The sequence below is a fragment of the Plecotus auritus genome (genome assembly GCF_963455305.1).
Source record: "Plecotus auritus genome assembly, chromosome: 8".
Classification (NCBI taxonomy): domain Eukaryota; kingdom Metazoa; phylum Chordata; class Mammalia; order Chiroptera; family Vespertilionidae; genus Plecotus; species Plecotus auritus.
In genome coordinates, this window is record NC_137782.1 from 136,012,859 (window position 1) to 136,036,715 (window position 23,857).

The window sequence follows — 23,857 nt, forward strand, 5'->3', positions numbered from 1 at the left end:
GAATGAACTGACGTGTATTGAAGAGCTGGCGTCTCCATGGAGGGAGGTGGGGGGAGGATTGTCGTTACCTGGCCAGGTCGAGGAAGGAATCCACTGTCTCTTTGGGGACCGGAGGGGAGCCCGAATCCTCCAACCCAAGGTCGCTGGACTTAAGGGTCTGCGCGTCAGACCCAGGCTTGATGATGAACGCCAAAGCGACGGCGAGCGCAGAGGCACCCAGTGTGGTGAGGCCGAAGTAGGCGATGGCGATGCCGCCCAGGCGCCCAAGAGAGCTGGCGTCCAGAGAGGCGGCACCCGACACCAGACTGCAGACCACCAGGGGCAGGATGATCATGCGCAGCATGCGGAGCAGCATCTCACCGGGGAAGGCCAGATAGGTGACCTGCGTGCGGCTAAGCCCGAGCCCGCGCAGCGCCGCGCCGAGGCCGGTGCCCGCCACCACCCCAGACACGGTGAGCAGCACCAGCGCGTGGTGCTTGAGAAAGCCCGCGCAGCGCCGCGCGCGTCCTGCGGTGGGCCCGGGCGCTCCAGGTCCCGCTGCAGGCCCAGCCTGGGCGCTGTCTAGGTAGCCGTTGGTTTCACTGCTCTTCTCCATGGCGTTGCCCGCAGCTCAGAGATGGAGAAGGTGAGGGACTTGGGCTCTAGTAAAAGACTGAACTCTCAATGAATGGCTCAGGCGGAGCTGACGCAATCCACTAGTTGTGTCTGGTTCTGGGAGCCATCCCTCGGGAGACAGTCGAGCCGGGCGCAGGAACAGGTGTGGAGAGGGCCAGGAGAGGCTCTGGAAGAGGGCCGGAGCTCCCGGTTAAGTGGATCACGCCACGCCCAACTTCGCCACAGCAATCTCGGGTAGAAGATGATGCAACGTGGGCGCCGATGGGAAAGAGGGATGGGCCTGGGCCCACCCCCTCCAGGGCCGTCGCCCCGCCCACCCCCACGGCTATGGCCAATCAGCACCAGCGCGCACCCCGAGCGTGGTCCCGGCCGCGGTGGGTGGGGCGTCCGGGATGGGGGCGCTGCCCCGGGCAGATGAAGCCGGTCAGTCCCCGCGCCCCCAGCCGCCTCCCGACCTCTCTAATGGGGACGGGCTCCAGGCTACCGCGGGGGAGGCGCGGTCTGAGGGACGGCGCGGGCCGTTGGCACTGCCGGGGCCTCTCGGGCGGGCCGAGGTCTGGGCGCTACGAGCCAGAGGGCCCGGGAGAAGGTGGAATGGGGCTGCGTTCCTTGTCCTGATTGGGAGAGGGGAAGGCTTTCCTTCACGGTTATTGCTTTCGCCCCGCACCGCCCGCTGTGGATCCGATAACTCGCTCGTCTCTTTTGAGGGGGCCCCACGGTAGTCTTCCCGCCGCGTCCTCCTGCATAAAACCTCCTCCTCCCATGAAGTCCCGTGGGGTTATGTGCGGTAAAGCACGCCGGGATGCCCAGCGCAGGCCCTGGCCCTGGCCCTGAGACAAAAGATGGATGGATGGCCGGATGAGAAAAGCCTTATCCACACGTTCATTAAGGGCTCTGACACCCCTAAGTGAAACCCGGATCCTCTGTGCCATCAAATCCAGCCCCGGCCCCTCCACTGCGCGCTCTGAGGAGCGTGCCTCGGGTTCCCCTGCAGCTCTCTGCGGTAAAGAAGCAAAATTCTTCAGGAAAAAACAGCGCTCCCACACCACTACTTCCAGCTCACCCCAGCTGAAACACAAGCCACTGGATTTTAACCCCCTCGTCCCCACGCCGTCCCGCGAAAACAGTGCAGATGGCTGTTCAGCCAGCCTTTGAAGATGGTTCCTTGCTGTTCACATTCGATTCATTTCCTTTTTATTTACCATTTGCTCTGGTCACAGCAGATACAAGGAGAAAGCTCTGTGTAGTAGTTTTACTTTTCACATTTATTGGATTTTTATATTTTTCTCATTCTGCTTTTGAAAAGAATCGTTCTTTCAAGACTTTTGTGAAAGGGAAGTCTTACATGAATTAAAGAGGAAGGCAATTTGCTATAGATCTCTTGCTAAAAAGGAGTCATCTTAAAACATGTCGTGGCAGATATTTGTACAAATCAAACAAAATGCCTTCCTAAGGAACTTTAAGGAGCTATTTAAATTTTGAGACAGTGAGGATTTCCATTATTTGAAGCCAGCTAGCCAGCTAGCCAGTCATTGGCTGGAGCTTGTAGGGTTTTTTGTTGCTGTGGTGTTTGTTTGTTTTTTGTTGTTATTTTTTGAGAGAGGGAGGGGGGTACATGTCAAGTGAAGAGTTGTACATGTTTTTATCTGATTTTTCATTACACAAATTATTTCTCTTTGTGCACAGAAGAAGAGGAAATTCTAGAGACACCCTCTATTTTGCCAACCAGCAACTTCCTTTGTTTTGACTACCGCTTTTTACACAAGGACTCTCATGTCATGCTCCAGAAATGAATTCCCAATTGCCTGCTTTACATCTCCACCTGGACATCCTGAAGGCATTCCAACTCAGCATGTCAAAAACTGACTCATGGCTGGCTCCCTTGAGCCTTCTCCTTCTGAGCCCCCTGTTTCTGTGCCTTCCTCAAGCCTGCTCCTCTTTCTGACTCCCCTGTTCTGTTACCAACGTTGTTGACCGCCAGTCACCTCTCTTTGAAATCTCACAGTGACCTTTGATTCTTCCTTCTCTGGTCTCTCTTCTCATCAATTATCAATTCACAAAGACACTGTTTTCACAATATTTATCACATTCACCACTCCCATCCATTTCTCTTGCTAACATACTTGGCTCAGTTTTTAATTCCTCACTGCTTATCTTGACTCTGGAATTGTTTCCTAATTAGTCTTCCCGCCTCCATTGCTCCTCTTGTTCCAACCATCATATAATTTGCCTTGCCTTGGGCCAATCTTCCTAATAAGTAATTTACATGTTAGGATTAGTTTCAGCTTCTATCCAATGGAGGGGTGGGGTGGGGAGAAGAGCAATTCTCTGTTCCCTTAGGAAAACTTCCTAAAAGTTGGATATGCAGTCCTATTTCCTTTAGATTTCATTAATCAGAATTTAGGCACATGACCACACTTAGCTGCAAGAGACATTAGGAAATGCCATCTTTATTTTGTAAAGGCATATATTCAGTTAAAAATCAAGGCTTCTGTCATGTCACTTCTTGTTCAAAAGCTTCCAGTGGCTCCCGCTGAATTATGAATATGCTTTTCACCCTGGCATTCAAGACCCGCCATGATCTGGTCTCAGCTCACTCTCCAGCCGAGTGCCCTCTATGTTTGCAGTGAAAATGAGACTGTGTAATAAAAAACAAACAAACAAATATATAGAAAAAAATGAGACTGTGTGCTGCTTCCACATTTTATTTTTTAAAATATATTTTTATTGATTTCAGAGAGGAAGGGAGAGGGAGAGAGATATATAAACATCAATGATGAGAGAGAATCATTGATTGGCTGCCTCCTGCACCACCTCCCTACTGGAGATGGAGCTGGCAACCCAGGCATGTGCCCTTGACTGGAATCAAATCTGGGACCCTTCAGTCTGCAGGCTGATGCTCTATCCACTGAGCCAAACTGGCTAGGGCTGCTTCCACATTTTCTTGCCTCTGTATCCATTCCCAGTTCCGACACCACTTCTCTCTCAAAGCTTTTCCTAGTCCCCCTTGCTCCAGCTCTGCTTGCTGCCCAGCTTTTTGTGCTGTTTGGTGCACTCCGGAGCTGTGGTAATAGTTAACCCTCAGCTGGGAGTGGGCACTCTCTGCATTATTGGCACTTTGATTGGACTTAAGTGTGGTGCTGAGTGGGAGAGCAGTGTTTGAAGGTGCCTTGGGCCGTGCTGAATGTATGTTATTCAATGAGAAAAACCTCTCCTTAAGGAGGAGCTGGTCTCTGGGCTCCTTCAGGGACTGACTGCCCTGTAGCAGCTCCACCTACACGTGAGGCAAACCAAGAAACAGGTGTCTGCTCTTGGCCTCCCCAACAATTGGTACAGGGTTTCATTTTCTGCCTTTTTCTCTCCTTGTTTCTATTTAAAATTCCCCTCCTTTCGGTCTTCTATTACATTTCTTTTGTCTTTTCATAATTACACATGCTTCCTGGTATTCAGTACGAAAAATTATTGATCCCTGTATTTATTTATTATTTAAATCCTCACCCAAGGATATGTTTTTCATAGATTCTAGAGAGAGAGAGAGAGAGAGAGAGAGAGGGAGGGAGGAAAAGGAGAGGGAGAGAGAGAAAAACAAAACAAAACATGGGTGTGAGAGAGAATGGGTGCTGGATTTTATCAAATGCCTTTTCTGCATCTATTGATATGATCATATGGTTTTTATATTTCATTTTATGTTTTGTATCACATCTATTGATTTGTGGATATTGTAGAAATCTTGCATTCCCAGAATAAATGCCACTTGGTCATGGTGTATAATATATTTTTTTTAATTTTTTAATTTTTTTTAATTTTAATTTTAATTTTTTATTTTTTTTAATAAATCTTTATTCAGATTATTACAATTATTTCTCCTTTTTCCCCCCATAGCTCCCCTCCACCCATTTCCCACCCCACCTTCTGCCCTTACCTCCCACCCACTGTCCTCATCCATAGGTGTATGATTTTTGTCCATTCTCTTCATGAACCCCCCATACCCCTTTCCCCCTGAGAATTATCAGTCCACTCCCTTTCTATGCCCCTGATTCTATTATATTCACCAGATTATTCTGTTCCTCAGGTTTTTAATTCACTTGATTTTTAGGTTCGCTTGTTGATAGATATGTATTTGTTGTTCATAATTTTTCTCTTTACTTTTTTCTTCTTCCTCTTCTTTAAGAATACCTTTCAGCATTTCATATAATACTGGTTTGGTGGTGATGAACTCCTTCAGCTTTTTCTTATCTGTGAAGCTCTTTATCTGCCCTTCAATTCTGAATGATAGCTTTGCTGGGTAGAGTAATCTTGGTTGTAGGTTCTTGCTATTCATCACATTGAAAATTTCTTGCCACTCCCGTCTGGCCTGCATAGTTTCTGTTGAGAAGTCAGCTGACAGTCGTATGGGTGCTCCCTTGTAGGTAATTAACTGTTTTTCTCTTGCTGCTTTTAATATTCTCTCTTTGTCTTTTGCTCTTGGCATTTTAATTATGATGTGTCTTGGTGTGGTCCTCTTTAGATTTCTTTTGTTTGGGGTTCTGTGGGCTTCCTGGACTTGTAAGTCTATTTCTTTCACCAGGTGGGGGAAGTTTTCGGTCATTATTTCTTCAAATAGGTTTTCATTATCTTGCTCTCTCTCTTCTTCTGGCACCCCCATAATTCTGATGTTGGTACGCTTGAAGTTGTCCCAGAGTCTTCTTACATTATCTTCAACTTTTTGGATTTTTTTTTTTGCTTTTTGCTTTTTCGGTTGAGTGTTTTTTGCTTCTTTGTATTTCAATTCTTTGACTTGATTCTTGGGTTCCTCTATTCTGTTTCTGGGTCTCTGTATAATATTTTTTATTTCAGTCAGTGTATGTTTAATTTCTAGTTGGTCCTTTTTCATATCTTCGAGGGTCTCGTTATATTTATCGGCCTTTTCTAGGATATTCTTAAAAAGTCTTATAACCGTGGTTTTGAATTCTATATCCAGTCGTTTGTTTTCCTCCATTTCTTTCGTTTGTGATCTGATTCTTTGACCCCGCATTTTCACTGATTCCCTGAGTTGGTAAGGTATATATTTGTGCTAGGTTTCCAATATGGCCCAGTGGGTCTGCTTCCCCAGTTAACCTGAGGTGGACACTCTTGGTGCACCCCTTTGTGGACTGTGTGTACAGCCTTGTTGTAATTAAGTCTTTATTGTTGTTGGTATCACTGGGAAGAATTGACCTCCGGGCCAGTTGGCTGTAAGGATCAGCTGTGTCTATGCTGGGAGAAGTTCGGTGCTGGAGACAGCCTTATAGGATTAGGCTTGCCAAATTGCAATAGCCTCTGTGCTCAGCTTGGATGGGGTGGAGTCTCAGTTTTGGCTTCCTGTCAGCCTTGCCCTTGCGCGCATGTGCGCTTTCAGTCTTCCGCCTTCCCCAGCTCGAGTCTCCGCCTGAGAGTCCAGACTCCCCCCACAAGAGTGTGGGTCCCCAGGGGCTCGCCTGGAACTGGGGTTCGCTGCAGTCAGAACTGGGGCTCAGTGCCGTCAGGAGCCTCTGACTCCCTTTCACTAGGGAAAGCCTGTGGCAACCTCCGCAGCCTTTGTGCACACTGGCACGCGCACGCGCGCTTTCAGTCCTCCGCCTTCCCCGGCTCCCGAGTCTCCGCCCGAGAGTTCAGATTCCCCCACAAGAGCGTGGGTCCCCAGGGGCTCGCCTGGAACTGGGGTTCACTGCAGTCAGAACTGGGGCTCAGTGCAGTCAGAATCCTCTGACTCCCTTTCACTAGGGAAAGCCTGTGGCAACCTCCGCAGCCTTTGTGCACACTAGCACGCGCATGCGCACGCGCGCTTTCAGTCCTCCGCCTTCCCCGGCTCCCGAGTCTCCGCCAGAGAGTTCAGACTCCCCCACAAGAGCATGGGTCCCCAGGGGCTTGCCTGGAACTGGGGTTCACTGCAGTCAGAACTGGGGCTCAGTGCAGTCAGAATCCTCTGACTCCCTTTCACTAGGGAAAGCCTGTGGCAACCTCCGCAGCCTTTGTGCACACTGGCACGCGCACGCGCACGCGCGCTTTCAGTCCTCCGCCTTCCCCGGCTCCCGAGTCTCCGCCAGAGAGTTCAGACTCCCCCACAAGAGCGTGGGTCCCCAGGGGCTTGCCTGGAACTGGGGTTCACTGCAGTCAGAACTGGGGCTCAGTGCAGTCAGAATCCTCTGACTCCCTTCCACTAGGGAAAGCCTGTGGCAACCTCCGCAGCCTTTGTGCGCCCTGGCGCGCGCGCGCGCGCGCGGGTACTTTCAGTCCTCCGCCTTCCCCGGCTCCCGAGTCTCCGCCCGAGAGTCCAGACTCCCCCCGTAAGAGCGTGGGTCCCCAGGGGTTCGCCCGGAACTGGAGTTCAGTGCTGTCAGAACTGGGGTTCAGTGCGGTCGGAAGCTTCCTTCCCCCTTCCGCCAGAGAAAGTCAGCCAGGCTCTCAGCCGCCCTTCCTCTCTGCGTGCACAAAGCCCCTTTGCCGTACCTCCAATTCTCTGTGAGCTTTCCTCTTTCCTTCTAGTTGTAGAATTTTCACTCAGCCAGCTTTCCTGTGGTTCTGGATGGTGTCCGTTCTGTCTTTTAGTTGTAGTTTTGAAATTGTTGTGCGAGGCAGCAGTTTAGGTGTTTACCTATGCCGCCATCTTGGTTTCTCCCCAGACCACTCTTGATACCATTTTCTATAATATTTTTAATGTATAACTGGATCATTTTGCTAATATTTTGTTGAGGATTTTAGCATCTATGTTCGTCAGGGATATTAGCCTGTAATTCTCTTTCTTTGTAGTGTCTTTGTCTGGCTTTAAAAGTAGGATAATGCTGGTTTTGTAAAATGTGCTTGGAATCTTCCCTCCTCTTGAACTTTTTTTGAATAGTTTGAGAAAGATAGGTGTTCATTCTTCTTTGAATGTTTGGTAAAATTCACCTGTGAAGCCATCCAGTCCAGGACTTTTGTTTGTTGGGAGTTTTTTGTTTGTTTGTTTGTTTGTTTTTTAAATATTTTATTGATTTTTCACAGAGAGAAAGGGAGAGGGATATAGAGTTAGAAACATCGATCAGCTGCCTCCTGCACACTCCCCACTGGGGATGTGCCCGCAACCAAGATACATGCCCCTGACCGGAATCGAACCTGGGACCCCTCAGTCCGCAGGCGGATGCTCTATCCACTGAGCCAAACCGGTCAGGGCTGTTGGGAGTTTTTTATTTTATTTTATTAATGCTTCAATTTCATTAGTTATAATCCTTCTGTCCAGATTCTCTGATTCTTCTTGATCCAGTTTTGGAAGATTGTATGTTAAGAGGAACTTATCCGTTTCTTCCAGATTGTTCAATTTGTTGGCATATAGTTGTTCATAACTAGAGGCCCAGTGCATGAAATTCGTGCACTGGGGGGGGGGGTGTCCCTCAGCCCAACCTGCAGCCTCTCCAATCTGGGACCCCTCAGGGGATGTCCGACTGCCTGTTTAGGCCTGATCCCTGGGATCGGGCCTAAACAGGCAGTCGGACATCCCTTTCACAATCCAGGACTGCTGGCTCCCAACTGCTTGCCTGTCTGCCTGATTGCCCCTAACCGCTTCTGCCTGCCAACCTGATCACCCCCTAACCACTCCGCTGCCAGCCTGATTGATGCCTAACTGCTCCCCTGCCAGCCTGATCGTCCCCAACTGCCCTCCCCTGACAACCCAGTCACCCCAAATGCCCTCCCTTGCTTATTCCCTCTTTATTAGATAGGGTTTTTTCTTTAACATATTGGATAGCCCTAACTGGTTTGGTTAGGTGGATGGAGCATCGGCCTGTAGACTCAAGGGTCCCAGGTTAGATTCTGGTCAAGGGCATGTACCTTGGTTGGGGGCACATACCCAGTGGGGAGTGTGCAGAAGGCAGCTGATCGATGTTTCTCTCTCATAGATGTTTCTAGCTCTCTATCCCTTTCCCTTCCTCTCTGTAAAAAGTCAATAAAATATATTTTTTTAAAAAAGAAACATTTAAGATTCCTCCATATCGGCCTGGCTGGTGTGACTCAGCGGTTGAGACCCCAGGCTGCCGCCTCTGGCAGGGGATCACACCATGGGTAGTGAATTTGTTTTTGTTTTTTATAAAGGGTCAGGAGGGCCTCTGGGCAGCATTCCGCCAGGCCGCTTACTCTGCAGGCTCTCAGCAGCAGCCCGCCCTGAGACTGGGGGACTTTGGTGGGGCTGAGAGGACTGGGCACCGCCATCTTGTGGCTATGGGTGCCCCATTTTTGTCATGGAGTGATGGTTAATTTGCATATTACTCTTTTATTAGATAGGGTATTTCCTTGTAATCATTGTATTCCTATGGTGTCAATTGTTACTTTTCTTTCATTTCTGATTTTGAGTCCTCTCTTAGTTTCATATATATATATATATATATATATATATATATATACACACACACATTAGACTCTATTTTATTTATTTCTGCTCTAATCTTTATTCTTTTCCTTCTACTGACTTTGGGCTGTTTGTTGTTCTTTTTCAAGTTCCTTAAAGTGTAAAGTTATTTCTCTCTATTAATAAATGACTCTACAATGTTGTGATTAGAGAAAAATTTAAGAGAAGTTACAATTTAAAAAAAAAAAATGAGAAAGTGTGGTGCTTCACTAAGAAAATACATAGACACTGTGACTGATTATGAAAACGGTCCCCTACTTCATTTGTTCTTGCATCCTGACTTTTGTCATGTTACTTTTTAGAGCCCTCCAACTCATTCTGGGCTCAGTCACATGATCTTCTTTAGCCAGTGGATATAGCTGACCTTCGGCAAGCAGAGGTTTTAAATAGGCTTATCCATTGATTGGGCTTTTATCCTGTGCCTGTGCCATTGCCCTCAGAACATGCCTGGGCTAACCTTCTGGCGGATGAGAGACATGCAGTACTGCTGAGTCCTCAGTCATCATAGCAGAGGTCATCCTAGATCAACTCTCAGCCAGTCAGCCTCAGATATGGGAGCAAGCCCAGCGAAGATAAACAGAGCTGTCTAGTCAAGTCCCCAAATCCCCTCTCTGAAATGTGAGCAATAAAAAGTTATTGTTGTGTGCCATGGAGGTTTTATGGTTTTTTGTTACTGTGTTAGTCCAAGTCCTTTAAAAAGCAGATGCCAAGATGGGATAATACATACAAGGATTTTATTTGGGCAATACCTATGCAAGCTCCCAGAGCTGTTGGAAGGCAATGCAAATCTTACCCCAGTGAAGGAGAGAGGGCGGGAAGATTGGGGAGAAATATCCTAGATTGTTGTGCAGCCTAAGGAAGGTTCATTAAAGCTACTGGGAACCTCAAGCCAAAGTCAGCTTTCAGGGGAGTCTGGAGCCTTCCACAAATAGGTCTGCTGAAGTATCCCCACTACGCTTGAGCCACTGGCTGGGAGCCACCTGTGGGAAGCATGGCCTTGGCACAAACTTGGCAGTGGATTTCGGAGCACACTAATTGGCCAATTAGATTAACAAGTCTGTGAAGTAAAATTATCTGAGTCAAGACCTAATTCTGTTTACACAGAAACATCAATTTTTTTTGCCTAAAATAAATATGCACTGCATGTCTATGATTATAATCATTGTGGACCTTGAAGAAAGATTGCTTTGTTTCAAACTTTACTAACTGTTGGTTACCCATACTAGGAAATCATGCCACCAAGCAACACTACTTGTGGTATTTGAATCACCACTACAGAGCTCCTGAGGCAGTGAACAGCTGTGGCTGAGGCCACCACGTGCAATGCGCAAATACTTGGTTATTTCATTATATTCCCTATGTGATCATTCACAGGTACTTGCTCACAATAAAGCATATCTTATTTTATTATATTGATTTTCCTGAAAGTATGTGTTAGGTAGGCTATATTATTTATGAACTTCATTTAAGGATGAAAGAAGGTGCTAGGTCTGACATAGTTAAGAACACTCCTGCCCTGGCCAGTGTGGCTCAGTTGATTGGTGTGTCGTTCCATACACCAAAAGGTGGTGGGTTCGATTCCCAGTCAGGGCACACATCCAGGTTGCAGGTTTGGTGCGGAAGGCAACTGAGCAATGTTTTTCTCTCACATCAATGTTTCTCTCTCTCTCTCAAAAAAAAAAATCAATTTGAAAAAAAAACATGAAAAAAACAACACTCCTGTAGAATGAAGATCAAAAGCTATAGAAGGATTATAAAAGAGAAAAGAAATGTACACCCATGTTCATAGCAGCCTCATTTACAATAGCCAAAAAAGTGGAGGTACCACAAGAATCTACTAACAGATGAAAGGATAAGCAAATTGTGGTATAACAGAGCATTAAAAAACCTTAAGGAGGAAGGAAATTCTGACACATGCTACAACATGGATGAACCTTGAAAACATTATGCTAAGTGAAATAAGCCACTCACAATCACAGGTATTGTATGATTCCACAAATTTACCTAGAGTAGGCAAATTCGTAGAGACAGAATATACAGTGGTGGTTGCTGGAAGCTGGGGGAGGAGGGATAGTGAGTTGTTGTTTAATGGGTATAGATTTTCAGTTTTGCAAGATGAAAAGAGTTCTGACGATAGGTTGCACAACACTGTGAGTATATTTAACACCACTGAACTGTATGCTTAGAAATGGTTAAGATGGTAAATGTTATGTAATGCATATTTTACCACAATAAAAAAAAGAGAGAGAGAACAAGACAATGTAATTTCAATTCAGGTCAGACTCTGAGTTAAATATGAATGGATATTAGTGTGTAACAGTGCCCATTAATGTTATGTTGACATTTAAATACATAGGTTTGTAGGAATGTGTAGTCATATATATTTGATATCATATTAAAATTGATAAGAAATGATATGACACATGAAGAAGCTGGTAACTCAGGCAATATTTTATAACAGAGCAAGGTATAATAAAAAAAGGCTTAAAAAAGCTGGAGTTTCATTGGAAAGTCTGGGTGCCTGCATGACCTTTGCACAGGTTATCCACCTACTGTGGCCCCACGAGGCCCACCCTTCTCTGTGGTGCTGGAGCTGAACGGCATTTCCCTCACTCCCTTGCCAGAGGCTTCCTCGGTTCTGGGAGGCACTGGTGGGAAATGTGAGGGGGAGGAAAGGAAAGCAGAGCGTCTTTCCTGCTTCTACCTCCTGTGGGGAGATAGCTAGCAGAAGCAGAGAGCTGTAGCTCCAGCTTCTAGCTTCTTTCTGCAGCCCCTCGGAGGTGCCAGCGTCAGCGGGGCCTCCCTTCCTCAGCAGGACAGAGCTGGAACTGTGGAGAGAGGTCCGGAGTCAGCTCTGCTGAGATCTCCTCTGAAGTCCTGGTTTCTGGTACTATCATCGCTTCCCTTCTGCTCCCCAATCCAGTGGTAGCTTCCGGGTTATTAATCTCTCAGTTATCAATCTCTGGTTTATCTAAGCATTCCTTTTTAAAAATATATGTTTTTATTGATTTTAGAGAGAGAGGATAGAGAGAAATATAGATGGGCTGCCTGCTGCATGCCCCTACCGGGGATCGAGCTCGCAACCAGGCCATGTGCCCTGACTGGAAATTGAACCAGTGATCTCTTGGTTCATGGGCTGATGTTCAACCGCTGAGCCACACCGGTCAGGGTAAGCATTCTTTTTTGTCCCCACCCTAGCTAACACTTTTTAAAGTTCTTAGTTTATTAATTTTCTCATGCACAATCACCACAGATAAAGTCCCATAAGAATATTTATTTCTGTTGTCCTATCTCCAGCTCACCTTTAGCAGCACCAACGTTGGCCTTTGCAGTCCCCCTGACTTTCTTCATTCAGTTCTTGTGTTCCTTTTGCTCTTTTCTTGAGGTCCTCTTCTTCTCATACAGGCCATGTCTTGTAGGTCTGTGTTTTGGGTTCCATTTTCTTTGCATAATACAAACAATTATTAATCATGCCAAAAACAATTGTCTTGGCACCACCAAAATGGGTTCTGAATCCAAATACAAACATGACATCTGGTGTGGTCTTGTACATTTGGGCTAGTTTTTCCTGAATTTTTATTTTTTAAATATGTTTTTGATTTATTTCAGAGAGAGGAAGGGAGAGGGAGAGATAGAAACATTAATGATGAGAGAGAGAATCATTGATCGGCTGCCTCCTGCATACTCCCTACTGGGGACCGAGCCTGCAACCTAGGCATGTGACCTGACTGGGAATCTAACCGTGACCTCCTGGATCATAGGTCAACGCTCAACCACTGAGCCATGCTGTCTGGGCCTGAATTTCTGTCTTAGGTCCTCTTGCCTTCCCTGGGTGAAAGACATCAATGACCATTTGTTTTGCTAATGTAGTCTGTTGTCATGAACTTTTTTTTTTTTCTGGATAGTTACTGTGTCTTTCATCATGGTGGCTGTTCTTTTAGGATCCAGGGAGGAAAAGAGCCCCAGCTAACATTTTAATGATCAATTGTCTGTAGTATCTCTCTTCTGATGGAAATTCCATTGTGTGATTTCTGTTTTCCTGACTGGACCCTGACTAATGAAATCTTTTAAGGATATATCACATCTACCTGTCAGTAAAGTGGTCTGATAGCGATACTGCCTCCACCTGTGTCCCTAGGGCACAACTTTATGGCTCTGTGTTTGGGGCAGAGAAAGTAGAAATGGTTTAGAAAATCTTATTGCAAAAAAGAAAAAAAAAATGCTTGTAAAGATCTCTGGGACTCCCATTGGCCAGAATGTGACAACTTGATCTTCTTAGACAAAAAAAATATTCAGTGGAAAACATGAGTACATGATGATACTCAAAAGAAGCAACTAAAATACAGTACATTCAAGAAAAGACAATTATGAATTTTGAATAGAGTTTGCAGAAAATGCTCCTTAGGGTAATGCAAACTTATACACACCACAGTCAGACTTCAGTTAGCACCTAAGTGCCATCAGTAAAAACCAGGCAGTAAGAATTCAGCTTAGCCCAACAAATACTTGCTTGGGACAAGATCAGCCTGGAAAGAGAATTCTGATCCTCTCTTCCAGTCCCAAACAGTAACTCATGTGATTCAGCCAATTATCTTAATGATTGGGTGCCTGTTGTGTGTACTACTTCAAGCACCTGGGATACAATTCTATCTAAAAAAGAGGGAATATGCTAATTGACCATCACTCTGTCACAAAGATGGCTGCATCCACAGCTGAAGCCAAGTTCCCATAAGGAGCCTTAAGGAGCAATCAGCAGGGACCTGGGGCTATGCCCTCCCCCGCCCCTGTAGGGCTTGATAGGGGACCTCAGGCCACGCCCCCTGCCCAGTGGGGCTTGACAGAGGACCTCAGGGTGCACCCCCAGTGCTGGGTTGGGGGGAACTCTGGCTGCACCCCCCACCCCAGCACCAGGCTGGGGAACCTCAGACCGCACCCCCAGCCTGGCGGGGCTTGATGGGGGACCTCAGGCTGTGCCCCCTGCCCCAGCACTGGGCCAGGGGACCTGAGACTGCACCCCCCTGCCTGGCTGGGCTTGACAGGGGACCTCAGACCGCACCTCCCGCCTTGGCACCAGGCCGGGAGACCTGAGGCCACGCCCCCTGCCCAGCGGGGCTTGATGGGGGACCTCAAGGTGTGCTTCCCCTCCTGGTGCTGGGATAGGGGACCTCAGGCTGCTCCCCCCACCCCAGCGCCAGGCCGGGGGACCTCAGGCCACACCCCCCACCAGGTGGGGCTTGGGCGGGGACTTGACTCTGGGTCCCGTGGTGCGCCCCAGACTCTGACAGAAGTAAGGTTTTCATATACATTTTACTAATTTTCTTTCATCTCTGACACTTCTATTATAGAGAAAGGGCAAATAGCAATATTAAATTATTTCCTCTAATTAATCCCCTTTTAATGTGCACGAATTTTGTGCACCGGGCCACTAGTCTATATATATAAAAGCCTAAGCCAGTGGTCAGCAAACTCATTAGTCAACAGAGCCAAATATCAACAGTACAACGATTGAAATTTCTTTTGAGAGCCAAATTTTTTAAACTTAAACTTCTTCTAACGCCACTTCTTCAAAATAGGCTCGCCCAGGCCGTGGTATTTTGTGGAAGAGTCACGACTCAAGGGGCCAAAGAGCCGCATGTGACTCGCGAGCTGCGGTTTGCCAACCACGGGCCTAAGCGACCGTTACGACCAGTCGACAGAACAACTGGTCAATCAGTCACTATGATGCGCACTAACCACCAAGGGCAGACGCCCAACACAGGAGCTGCACCCTGGTGGTCAGTGCGCTCCCACAGCCAACCTCCCTCGGCCGGCTAACCTCCCACAGTCCCCGCCTCCCCAGACTGGGTGAGACAGGCCCAATTGCTGGCCAGGTCGAGGGACCCCATCTGTGCACGAATTCATGCACTGGGCCTCCAGTAGTGAATAAAACACACACACACACACATACACACACACACACAAATATCTGTTCTTATCAAACTTTACATTATAGGTAGGAGAGGTCAGTGCCCAATAAGCCTACCAAAGAAGTAGATTATATAATAAGTTAGAGGGTGGTAAGTGCTAAAAAGAAAAAATAGAACAGAGTAAAAAGAATGAGGAGATCCAGAAGTGGGCAGTTTGCAGTTTTAAGTTGGTAGGCCTCGTTGTGAAAGTAAGGTTTGAGTGGATACTTGGAGGAGATGAAGAGGTTATCTGGGGAAAGAATATTCCAGGCACAGACAGTAGCCACAGCAGAAGCCCTAACTTGGAAATGTACCTGGTGTGGTCAAGGATTAGAAGGAGGCCAGTGTGGTTGGAGTGAAATGAATAAAGTGGAAAATAATAGGAACTGTGGTGAGAGAGGTGATGAGAGAGCCACATCATGAGGGACCTCGTAGGTCATTATAAAGACTTTGGCTTTTATTGTGAGTGAAATAGATAGCTGCTGCAGGGTTTCGGGTACGATTTGGCTGGTATAATATGATCTCTGTGTTAATAATAAATCTGTAAAGGGAACATTAGAATAGAAGCAGCCAGACCTGCTATTATAATTATCCAAGTCAGAGACGATGTTGACTTAGGTCAGAGTGGCGGCACAGGTGGGGATGAATGGTCCAATTCTGAATATATTTTGAAAATAGGACCAAAGGTATTTGCTCATTGATTGGGTATAGGATGTGAGAGAAAGAGGAGACGAGGATGAAGCTGAGGTTTCTGCCCTACACAATTAGAAGGATGGAACTGACATCCAAATTAGGTGGGGAGGGTTGAGAGCAGGAGGGTTTTTAGAGGGAGAAGATAAGAAATTCAGTGTGGTTTGCAATGTCTATCTAGATACCTGGTGGAGCTGTTGAGTTAGTATGTGGGACCTGTGTCTGGAGTTCAGCAGAGAGGTGTAGGCTGTAAATATTAGTCAGGATGGACAGGGCGAGGCTGCAGTAGCAAACAATTGAAAAATCTCACTGGATTAACACAACAAAAGTTGTTTTCTTACACGTAGGTCTCTGTTCCATGTCATTTTCTCTCTGGAATTCAGACTCATAGAGGCTCCACTATCTGGACTATTGCTGTGAAGAGGGAAAAAGAGCTGGAGAGTCTCACCCCCTCAACAAAGGGCTTCTACCTTGAAGTGGCCCAGGACTTCCACTCACATTTTCTTGGCCAAGGTAAGTCCATAAGTCATTTGAGTGATTAGGAATATTTTACTTTTTAGATTTATAAGTCCACAGTGTAGTGTTTGAAGTAAATGTTATATTTGTGACTGTGGTTTGAAATCTCTAAAGGAATTTAATTAATCAGTGTGTTCAATGTTTAGGGAGTCTGTCATATATATAGGCTTAGTGAGAATAAATCAAAGACAAAGTGAAGGTATTTTCATTTAAACACACAAATTACTAGACTTATAAGTAAACAAAATCTGTATGTTAAGCTTAGAGGCTTTAGAAAAAAATAGGTTTATATAGGTTTATAATACAATATAATACTAATGAAAACACAAGTAACACCTGGTGTGTGTTTTTCCACATACAATAATACCCATGAATGCTGAAAACCCAATCAACTGTCTTCCTCCTCCTGGTGCTCAAGATGGCATGGAGGGGTGCCTAGGTGATCCCGCGGGAGTGCAGGGGCCCCTTGGGCACTTGCTGCTCCATGGAGGGTGGGGGGTGGGGGGATGTCTCAGGGCTAATGTCCAGCCCCTCCCAGTTGTTCATAGCTGCCACTGTTCTGACTGGCCTATGATCCATCTTGCTGGGTGTATGTCTTTTCTGATGGATAGGGACTGAACTTATTGCTCAACATTTTGAATATTGTTATTTATTTTGGATCATGGTCATGTTCTATGCCATTTCTTTTGGTCTCAAAGTCACCACATGCTAAAGCTCTTTATCTTGACTTGAGGTCTCCTCCAGACTGCCAACTCTCCAGTACCCCTGAGTCTGCTCCTGGGCATGTGGGAACTTCTGGGAATGCGTGAACCAACAGTGAGATCCTTCTGGCCAGGACCCTGCTTTATTCATCTGCCCATTCCCAGCACATTGCAAGTTGCTGGGAGCTTTACAGACACTAGTGTACGGTATAGAGACTTGTTGAACAGTGAAGCAGCTGTGTGGTGGCTTGTTGATGGTACAGCAGCATGGGGTGGTGGTTAAACTGTGTAGCAGGATGGAGCTGTGGCTTGTGGAATGGTACAGCATATGGAGTGAGGAGTCACACTATGTTTATACCCTTCCCAGACACTTATTAGCTATGTGATCTTGGGCAAGTTACTTAACCTTTCTGTGCCTCATTTTATCTTCTAAAAAACGAAGCTAACGACTTCATGATATTGCTGAGAATTGAATGTACTGTGTATATAAAATAATTAGCATGGCTCCCGATACATTGTAGAATGTTTAATAAATAGTAATGAAAATAATAATTATCGCTCTGGCGGGTGTGGCTCAGTTGTTTGGAGTGTCATCCCATACACTGAAAGGTGGTGGGTTTGATTCCCAGTCAGGGCACATACCCAGGTTGTGGGTTATATCCCCAGTTGGGGCATGTACCAGAGGTAACTGATCAATGTTTCTCTCTCTCTCTCTCTCTCTCTCTCTCTCTCTCTCTCTCTCTCTCTCTCAAATGAATTAAATTTAAAAAATATCCCTAGGTGATAATTTAAGTAATAATTATATAACATACTTTTATTATTGTTTTATGTGGTCTCGTTACTTGAACGAGTTCATGTGTCAGAATAAAAGTGGGTGAAAGGGAAACAGCACTCCAAATCCTAATTCCATCCAAGGAAAAAGAATTTAAATTCTTATTTGAATGTTGCAAACAAGAATCCAGCAAAACCTTGCAGTGTAACAGAGAGGCAGGTGAAACGTTTTCTGGTGAACTTGCCAGATGTAACCGTTGTTTTCTTTTTCCTCCCCCTCGTATTCTGGCCTGACTTTTCTGGACTCTCCCTGCCACTGACAGTGCTGGGGGCAAGCCACCACGCACAGGAAGGCACTTTCAGAAGAGAGGGGGTTGGAAATCCAAGCCGCACCATGAAAGAGCATCACCAGTGAACAGGAAGAAAACTGGGCAGCTGGCCCTGCTTGGCAGCTGACCTTGACTCTTGGCAAGCCTCCTCCGCCAGTTGGCATGTTATAGGCGTAGGCAGGTCATTCTGCCTCCTCTCTACCCTGGACCCTCCTCCCAGGCCCAGGGCCAGTGTGAAGGTCATATGTCTCCCTTTTGAACCTTCTCCATGTTTAGGCTGCCCAAATCCAAGTTAACTGGGGCATGTCTGTTATGAACTGGAACCAGATCGCTGTCTTGACATGAAAGGCAGAGGGATTACATTGGGCAGTAAATGAGGAATGCTTAAATCTGCATAGGAGCCAAGGTCAACATCAGCAGTAATAAATCACATGGATAATACGCACCCTTAATATATTTTGTGTCTTTTATATATTTGTGTTTTAAATATTTGGTGTCTTTTTAAAATCACCTATTTCTCTATTGAAAATAGCCTTGTTGTAGCTGAAAGGTATATCAGACACGGCCTCCCGTCTATGCTTTCGGTGCAGTGTGCTGTGAAAAGTCAGCCCGGCCGGCATGACTCAGTGGTTTAGCGCTGACCTATGAACCAGAAAGTCACGGTTCAATTCCTGGTCGGGGCACATGCCTGGGTTGTGGGCTTGATCCCCAGTGTGGGAGGTGTAGGAGGCAGCCGATTGATGACTCTCTCTCATCATTGATGTTTCTATCTCTCTCTCCCGCTCCCTTCCTCTCTGAAATCAATAAAAAAATATATTTTTTAAAAAGTCACACCTGGCCCAGATACATTAAAGCAAAGGGGCAAAGGATGTGAGCTCTATGCTGTATGATATTTCTGTCCTCTTACATTTGGCTACTCCATATAGCGTTCATTGTTGCACCCTGGGCAATATGCATCTAGGTATGTTTTTTCTTTTAGAAAGTTAAAACTCAGGTTGCTCATCTTCACTTTAAAGTCATTTAAATTTATGTTTGGTCTAGATACCATTTAGAACCCCAAGACCCTTCTTTTCATTTAAAGCTTTCTTATTTTGGCCACAGATCAAAGTTTAACATGTAAGTGTTGTATTAGTGTTTAATATTGAATAAACACTGCTTAATATAATAACATATGCTGAAATTACATGACAAGGTGTGTGACGTTTATGGTAATCAATAGCTGATGTACATAGCTATGTAGTAGGATTGCATTTAGCTGCTTGTGACAGGAATCCTATATAATAAAAGACTAATATGCAAATAGGCCGAACGGCGGAACAACCGAAACAACTGAACAACCGAACAACCGGTTGCTATGACATGCGCTGACCACCAGGGGATGTGCGTGGAACATGGTGGGCGTCAGCCACGGCGGTATGGTGGAGCAGGTGAGTGGGGGCGCCAGACCAAGTCGGGGCACCAGTTGCTATAATCGGTTGTGAGCCTCTGGTGGTTACTGAAAATTCTTCGCTCTTGCACACCGTGGTCCTGCCCGGCGCTCCCACCTGCTGCCAGTGCCAGCCCCACTCACACCCACTGCCGACACCAGAGCCGACTCTTGCACCCACTGCCAGTGCCAGCCCTGCTCGCATCCGCAGCCAGTGCCAGAGCCACAGCTCACACCCACTACCGGTGCCTGGCGCCGGTCTCAATTGCTTGGCACCATCAGCAGGTGTGAGTGGTGGCTGCTGGCCCTGATCGCCCCTGAGGGCTTCTTCACCTCCCCCTGCTCCTGAGGGGCCATCGGGGCAGCAGCCGCCACTCATACCCACGGCTGGCACTAGCCCCAATTGCTCCGTGCTGTCAGTGGGTACAAGTGGGGCTGGCGCCGTCAGCGTGTGGGAGTGGCAGCTGTGGAAATGGGGCTGCAGGCAGAGAGGGGACCCAGGGCCATGACGGGAGGGGCCGGGCAAGGGCAGGGAGGATGGGCTGAGACCCGCCCCTGTGTCTACCACAGCCTCCTGGTCCATAGTTCAAGGTGCACGAATTTGTGCACTGGGCCCCTAGTCTGACAATAATGGTTTAACTAAATAGGTTTTATTCCTCCAGAGCAAGGAATTTGGGGATGAGCAGACTAGGGCTGGGACAGTGACACTATGATGTCATCAAGGATCCCAACTTGGTCTGGCTCCTTGGGTCACCATCCTGAGCATGTGACTTTTGTTCTCATGGTCACAAGTGGGCTGCTGCAGCTCCAGATGTCAAATATGTATCTCAGGCAAAAGAAAGACAAAGCAAAAGGCAAAAGGTGCAAAGTAGCTGAGTCTTTCCCGCTCACCAGGAAAACATCTTCCTGAAAGCCCATTTACCACATCCCCTTACTTCTCACTAACCCGAACTCTGTTGCAATGGCCACTACTAGCTGCAAAGGAGCTGAGAAAAAGCAAGTCTTGTGGCTGGGCCTTGGGCACCCTGCACAGCATCAGAATCCTGATAAGGCCGGCAGGAGAGTGGTGACTGTGTAGGTGATTTCAGGGTCTGTCACCAGGAGCTTACAAGTCAATTGGTAAATGCTGCCCCTGCTTCAAAGCACAGAGCCTATGTCCTCCAGCTCCTGGCACCGAGTGAGCATTATGTAAATATTTGTTCTTCTCATTTTTGATACACTTCCAGAATAAACTATCTGGTTTCCTAAGCTGTACCAAATCAGATAAAAATAGTAAATAAGAAAGTGTATAATGGTTTACAGGCACCTTGTTATTTTAAGTTCATTCTAAAATGTGCCTGATGGAAATAAAAAATATTTCGCAGCTGCCTCAACGAATGAGAACATCTGGGGTCCAATACGGGTTGCATTGTTGTCCCCTCCACTTTGCCCTCACTATATTTTCTAGTTGTTTTAAAATTTAAAAAAAAAAAAATTCACTTTAAGATGCTTATCACATTTGGCTCCCAAATATGTCTGAGTTCAAATCCCCAGAACCTGTGATTACGTTACCTTCCACGACAGAGGGTGATGGTAGCAGATGCAATCAGGTTGCTAATCAGCTCACCTTGAATAGGGAGGTTTCCCAGGAGTATACAGGTGTGATCACAAGGGTCCTTCCGTGTGAAACAGGGAGACAGAAGACTCAGTGTCCAAACTACATCTCATATCCCATCCCTTCTCTGAATGAGAGGCAAATGCAGCTTGGTGGTGTTGGGGTTGGGTTTGTGGTTCAGCATGTCACGAGTCTACATTGGGGTCCAAGGCTCCGTCAAGTGCTTGCGTCAGCCCCAGTGCTCTGTGCCCCTGGGCCTTTCAGACATTGTGTTGCCTGGCCCAGGCAAATGGAAGCCTGCCCATGGGAGCTGGTGGAGGATGGAGGAAAAGCTTCATATTTGGTTCCTTTCATATAAAGTGTTATTATTAATAACAGACTTCTCTGATGATGGAATGTGTCTCTCGGCGGAGTTTTATGTTGACTAGGCGTTATATTTCTTTACTTAGCCATTATAAAATACGGATGGCATGTTTAGCCAATAAGTTTTTTATTTCTATTGCTGATATTTTGGTTCTTAGCCCCTCTGATGAATCTCTACCAAACCATTCATTTTTTCAACTATTATCTAATTATTATACATTATAATAAGATTTGGATAAAGGTCCATCTTAACCTATTTTTCTTTGTTATTTAGTTATCTTACCACATAAATTATTTCATGTTGACATGGCATCCCCTAAGCCAGAAAACCTTTAGTCATTTTTACAACATGACCCCCATGTCAAAGCTATTGATAGTAATAACCACCTTTCCCTGGGGCCTTATAATATACAAGGCATCGAGGTTTATACGACTTCGTTTTCTCAGCAATCCTATGTGATGGGCGGCTTTAAGATCATCATATGATGGATGAGGAAAGTGAGCCTTGGAGAGATAAATTAACTTGTCCAAAGCACACAGCTAATAGATAATGAAGCCAGGATTCAAATCTTGTCCATCTGATTCCAGATCAAAACTCTCCACCACCCCTGCTAACTGCAGAATTTACCTGGCCAATTACGAACACTAGCAAACTCAGGCCGTGAGCCACATCCAGCCCTACACCCGTGGGACTACTAGAGCCGGCTAGCACTTCATGCTCTCTGCCCCTGTTCCCCATTTTGCTCCCGGTCTGCCTCCCTGGCCGGTGGCCACACCTTGCTGCTGCCCAGGGTCCACTGGTCACCACCTACATGTTGGGGACTGTGCTGTTGATAATTGCTGGGCAACGCACAGTAGAATCTCAGTCTGGGAGTTGATGACTTGGCACGTCACCTTGCTTCCAATGAGGCAATCCAGGTGACAAGGCCAGGTTTTCTAGGAGGTAGGAATCTGGGTGTCCCTGAGCAGAGTGACACTGACAGTGCAGCAACTCCATGCCCTTCCCCACTGTCAGGTCCTTCCCCCTCGAGCCAGCAGCTCTTCCTCCCTAAATGTCTACGTTGGAATGGCCAATGGGCACAAAGCTGCTCACCACCTGGATGCCCCACCCCCGCCAGGCAAACGGGGAGGGTGGAGGCAGGAATTTTCCCTCTTGTTATATAATGGTCAGAAGATCATTCAGTATCAGAATGCCGGAGCAAGATCATCTACTTGGTTTGCTGTTTCTTCTTTCCTGAGGAAGATTGCCACTTCCCTGGTTGTTGGCTGATTCAATAGAGAAACCCAACATGCAGAGAGAACTAATAGCTGGGTACCATTATGGAGACCCTTGTTCCCCACTCCTCACATTTCCTGTGGAAGCATCTACCCAGGGCCACACTCCTGGACTTTCTCCTCTCCTTCAGTTTTCCTTTCAGAGTTGATAGCTGGTTGGTGGCTCTGAAAGGAAGATCTGGGCATGCGGGCCCCAGCCCCTTCCTGTTTCGGGATGGACCTGTGTTCTTGTCCACATCTCAGTACAATGCATTCACCCAACTGGGCCTGGGACTGGGGAGTGTGACTAATCCAGAGGTTAAACCTCCATTCATAAAACCACCCAGTCACAGACCTTAGCTATGTTATCTCAACAGCTGTATAGGTAATAAGAGTGATATTTTATTGATTTATTTATTTGTATTGATTTCAGAGAGAAAAAGGGAGAGAATGAGAGAGAGAGAGAGAGGCATCAATGTGAGAGAGACATTGATCAGTTGCCTCCGCATGGGCCCCGACTGGGGATCGAACCCACACCTGGGTAAGTACCCTGACTGGGAATCAGACCACCACCTTTTTGTGTACAGGTCGACACTCCAACCAACTGAGCCATACCTGCCAGGACAAGAGTGATATTTTAATTTCTATGTGCCAGACTCCCGTGTCTGCATCTCAAATAGTTCAAGACCCAGGGGGCAGAAAATAAAAGGGTAGTATTTCTTTGACTTCCTAAAGCCCCACTAATCTCTATCTATGCATCAAAATTTCCCCCAGCCTTTAAGTCCCAGGCCAAATGCCATGCCTAGAATCCCATGCCTTGAAATCAGACCTGATCCGTCCTTTGTGGCCTTGCTTTCAGTCATTTGTCAGATTTGGCTTTAGAGTTACATGTGTACTTGCTATACGTCAGTCACTGCTGCATAGCTGAGGTTAGTCTCAGCTTTAGTGGTTGGGCTTTCAAACCACCTAGACCTCTTTTTACATCCTAACTAACACTCCCCAACTGAGGGTTATATGTCAGATCCAGACTCTCTCGCCCCCACTGACAAAATGAAGGTTTCCAGCCAGCACACAGCAGACTTGTTTGCCAGCCACGGCTCTGTTCTGCAATTTCGTCCTTGGCGTCAGCATGGCCGTTTGGGGACAGTTACTTAAGTATTTTATCATATTTGCAGCGGTCATTTTATAAAACAAACATAAAGTGGGAAAATGAAAATGCTCATCCTGCCCTAGCTGGTTTGGCTCAGTAGATAGAGCG

At 46.5% G+C, this 23,857-nt stretch overlaps 1 protein-coding gene and 1 long non-coding RNA gene across 2 annotated transcripts in view; one reads left to right on the forward strand and one right to left on the reverse strand.

The window, feature by feature from the left end:
- Positions 1-918, reverse strand: part of SLC1A4 (solute carrier family 1 member 4) — a 25,637-nt gene extending 24,719 nt beyond the window's left edge. The window contains exon 1 of the mRNA XM_080686473.1: positions 69-918. Within this exon, the coding sequence (XP_080542599.1) occupies positions 69-595 (527 nt within the window). The 5' untranslated portion in view covers positions 596-918. The remainder of the gene's footprint in view (positions 1-68) is intronic.
- On the forward strand, positions 324-17,432 carry LOC308257235. Its single transcript, XR_013961540.1, has 3 exons — positions 324-452; positions 16,029-16,158; positions 16,895-17,432. It is a non-coding gene; the product is annotated as an uncharacterized lncRNA (long non-coding RNA).
- Positions 17,433-23,857: the final 6,425 nt, after the last annotated feature.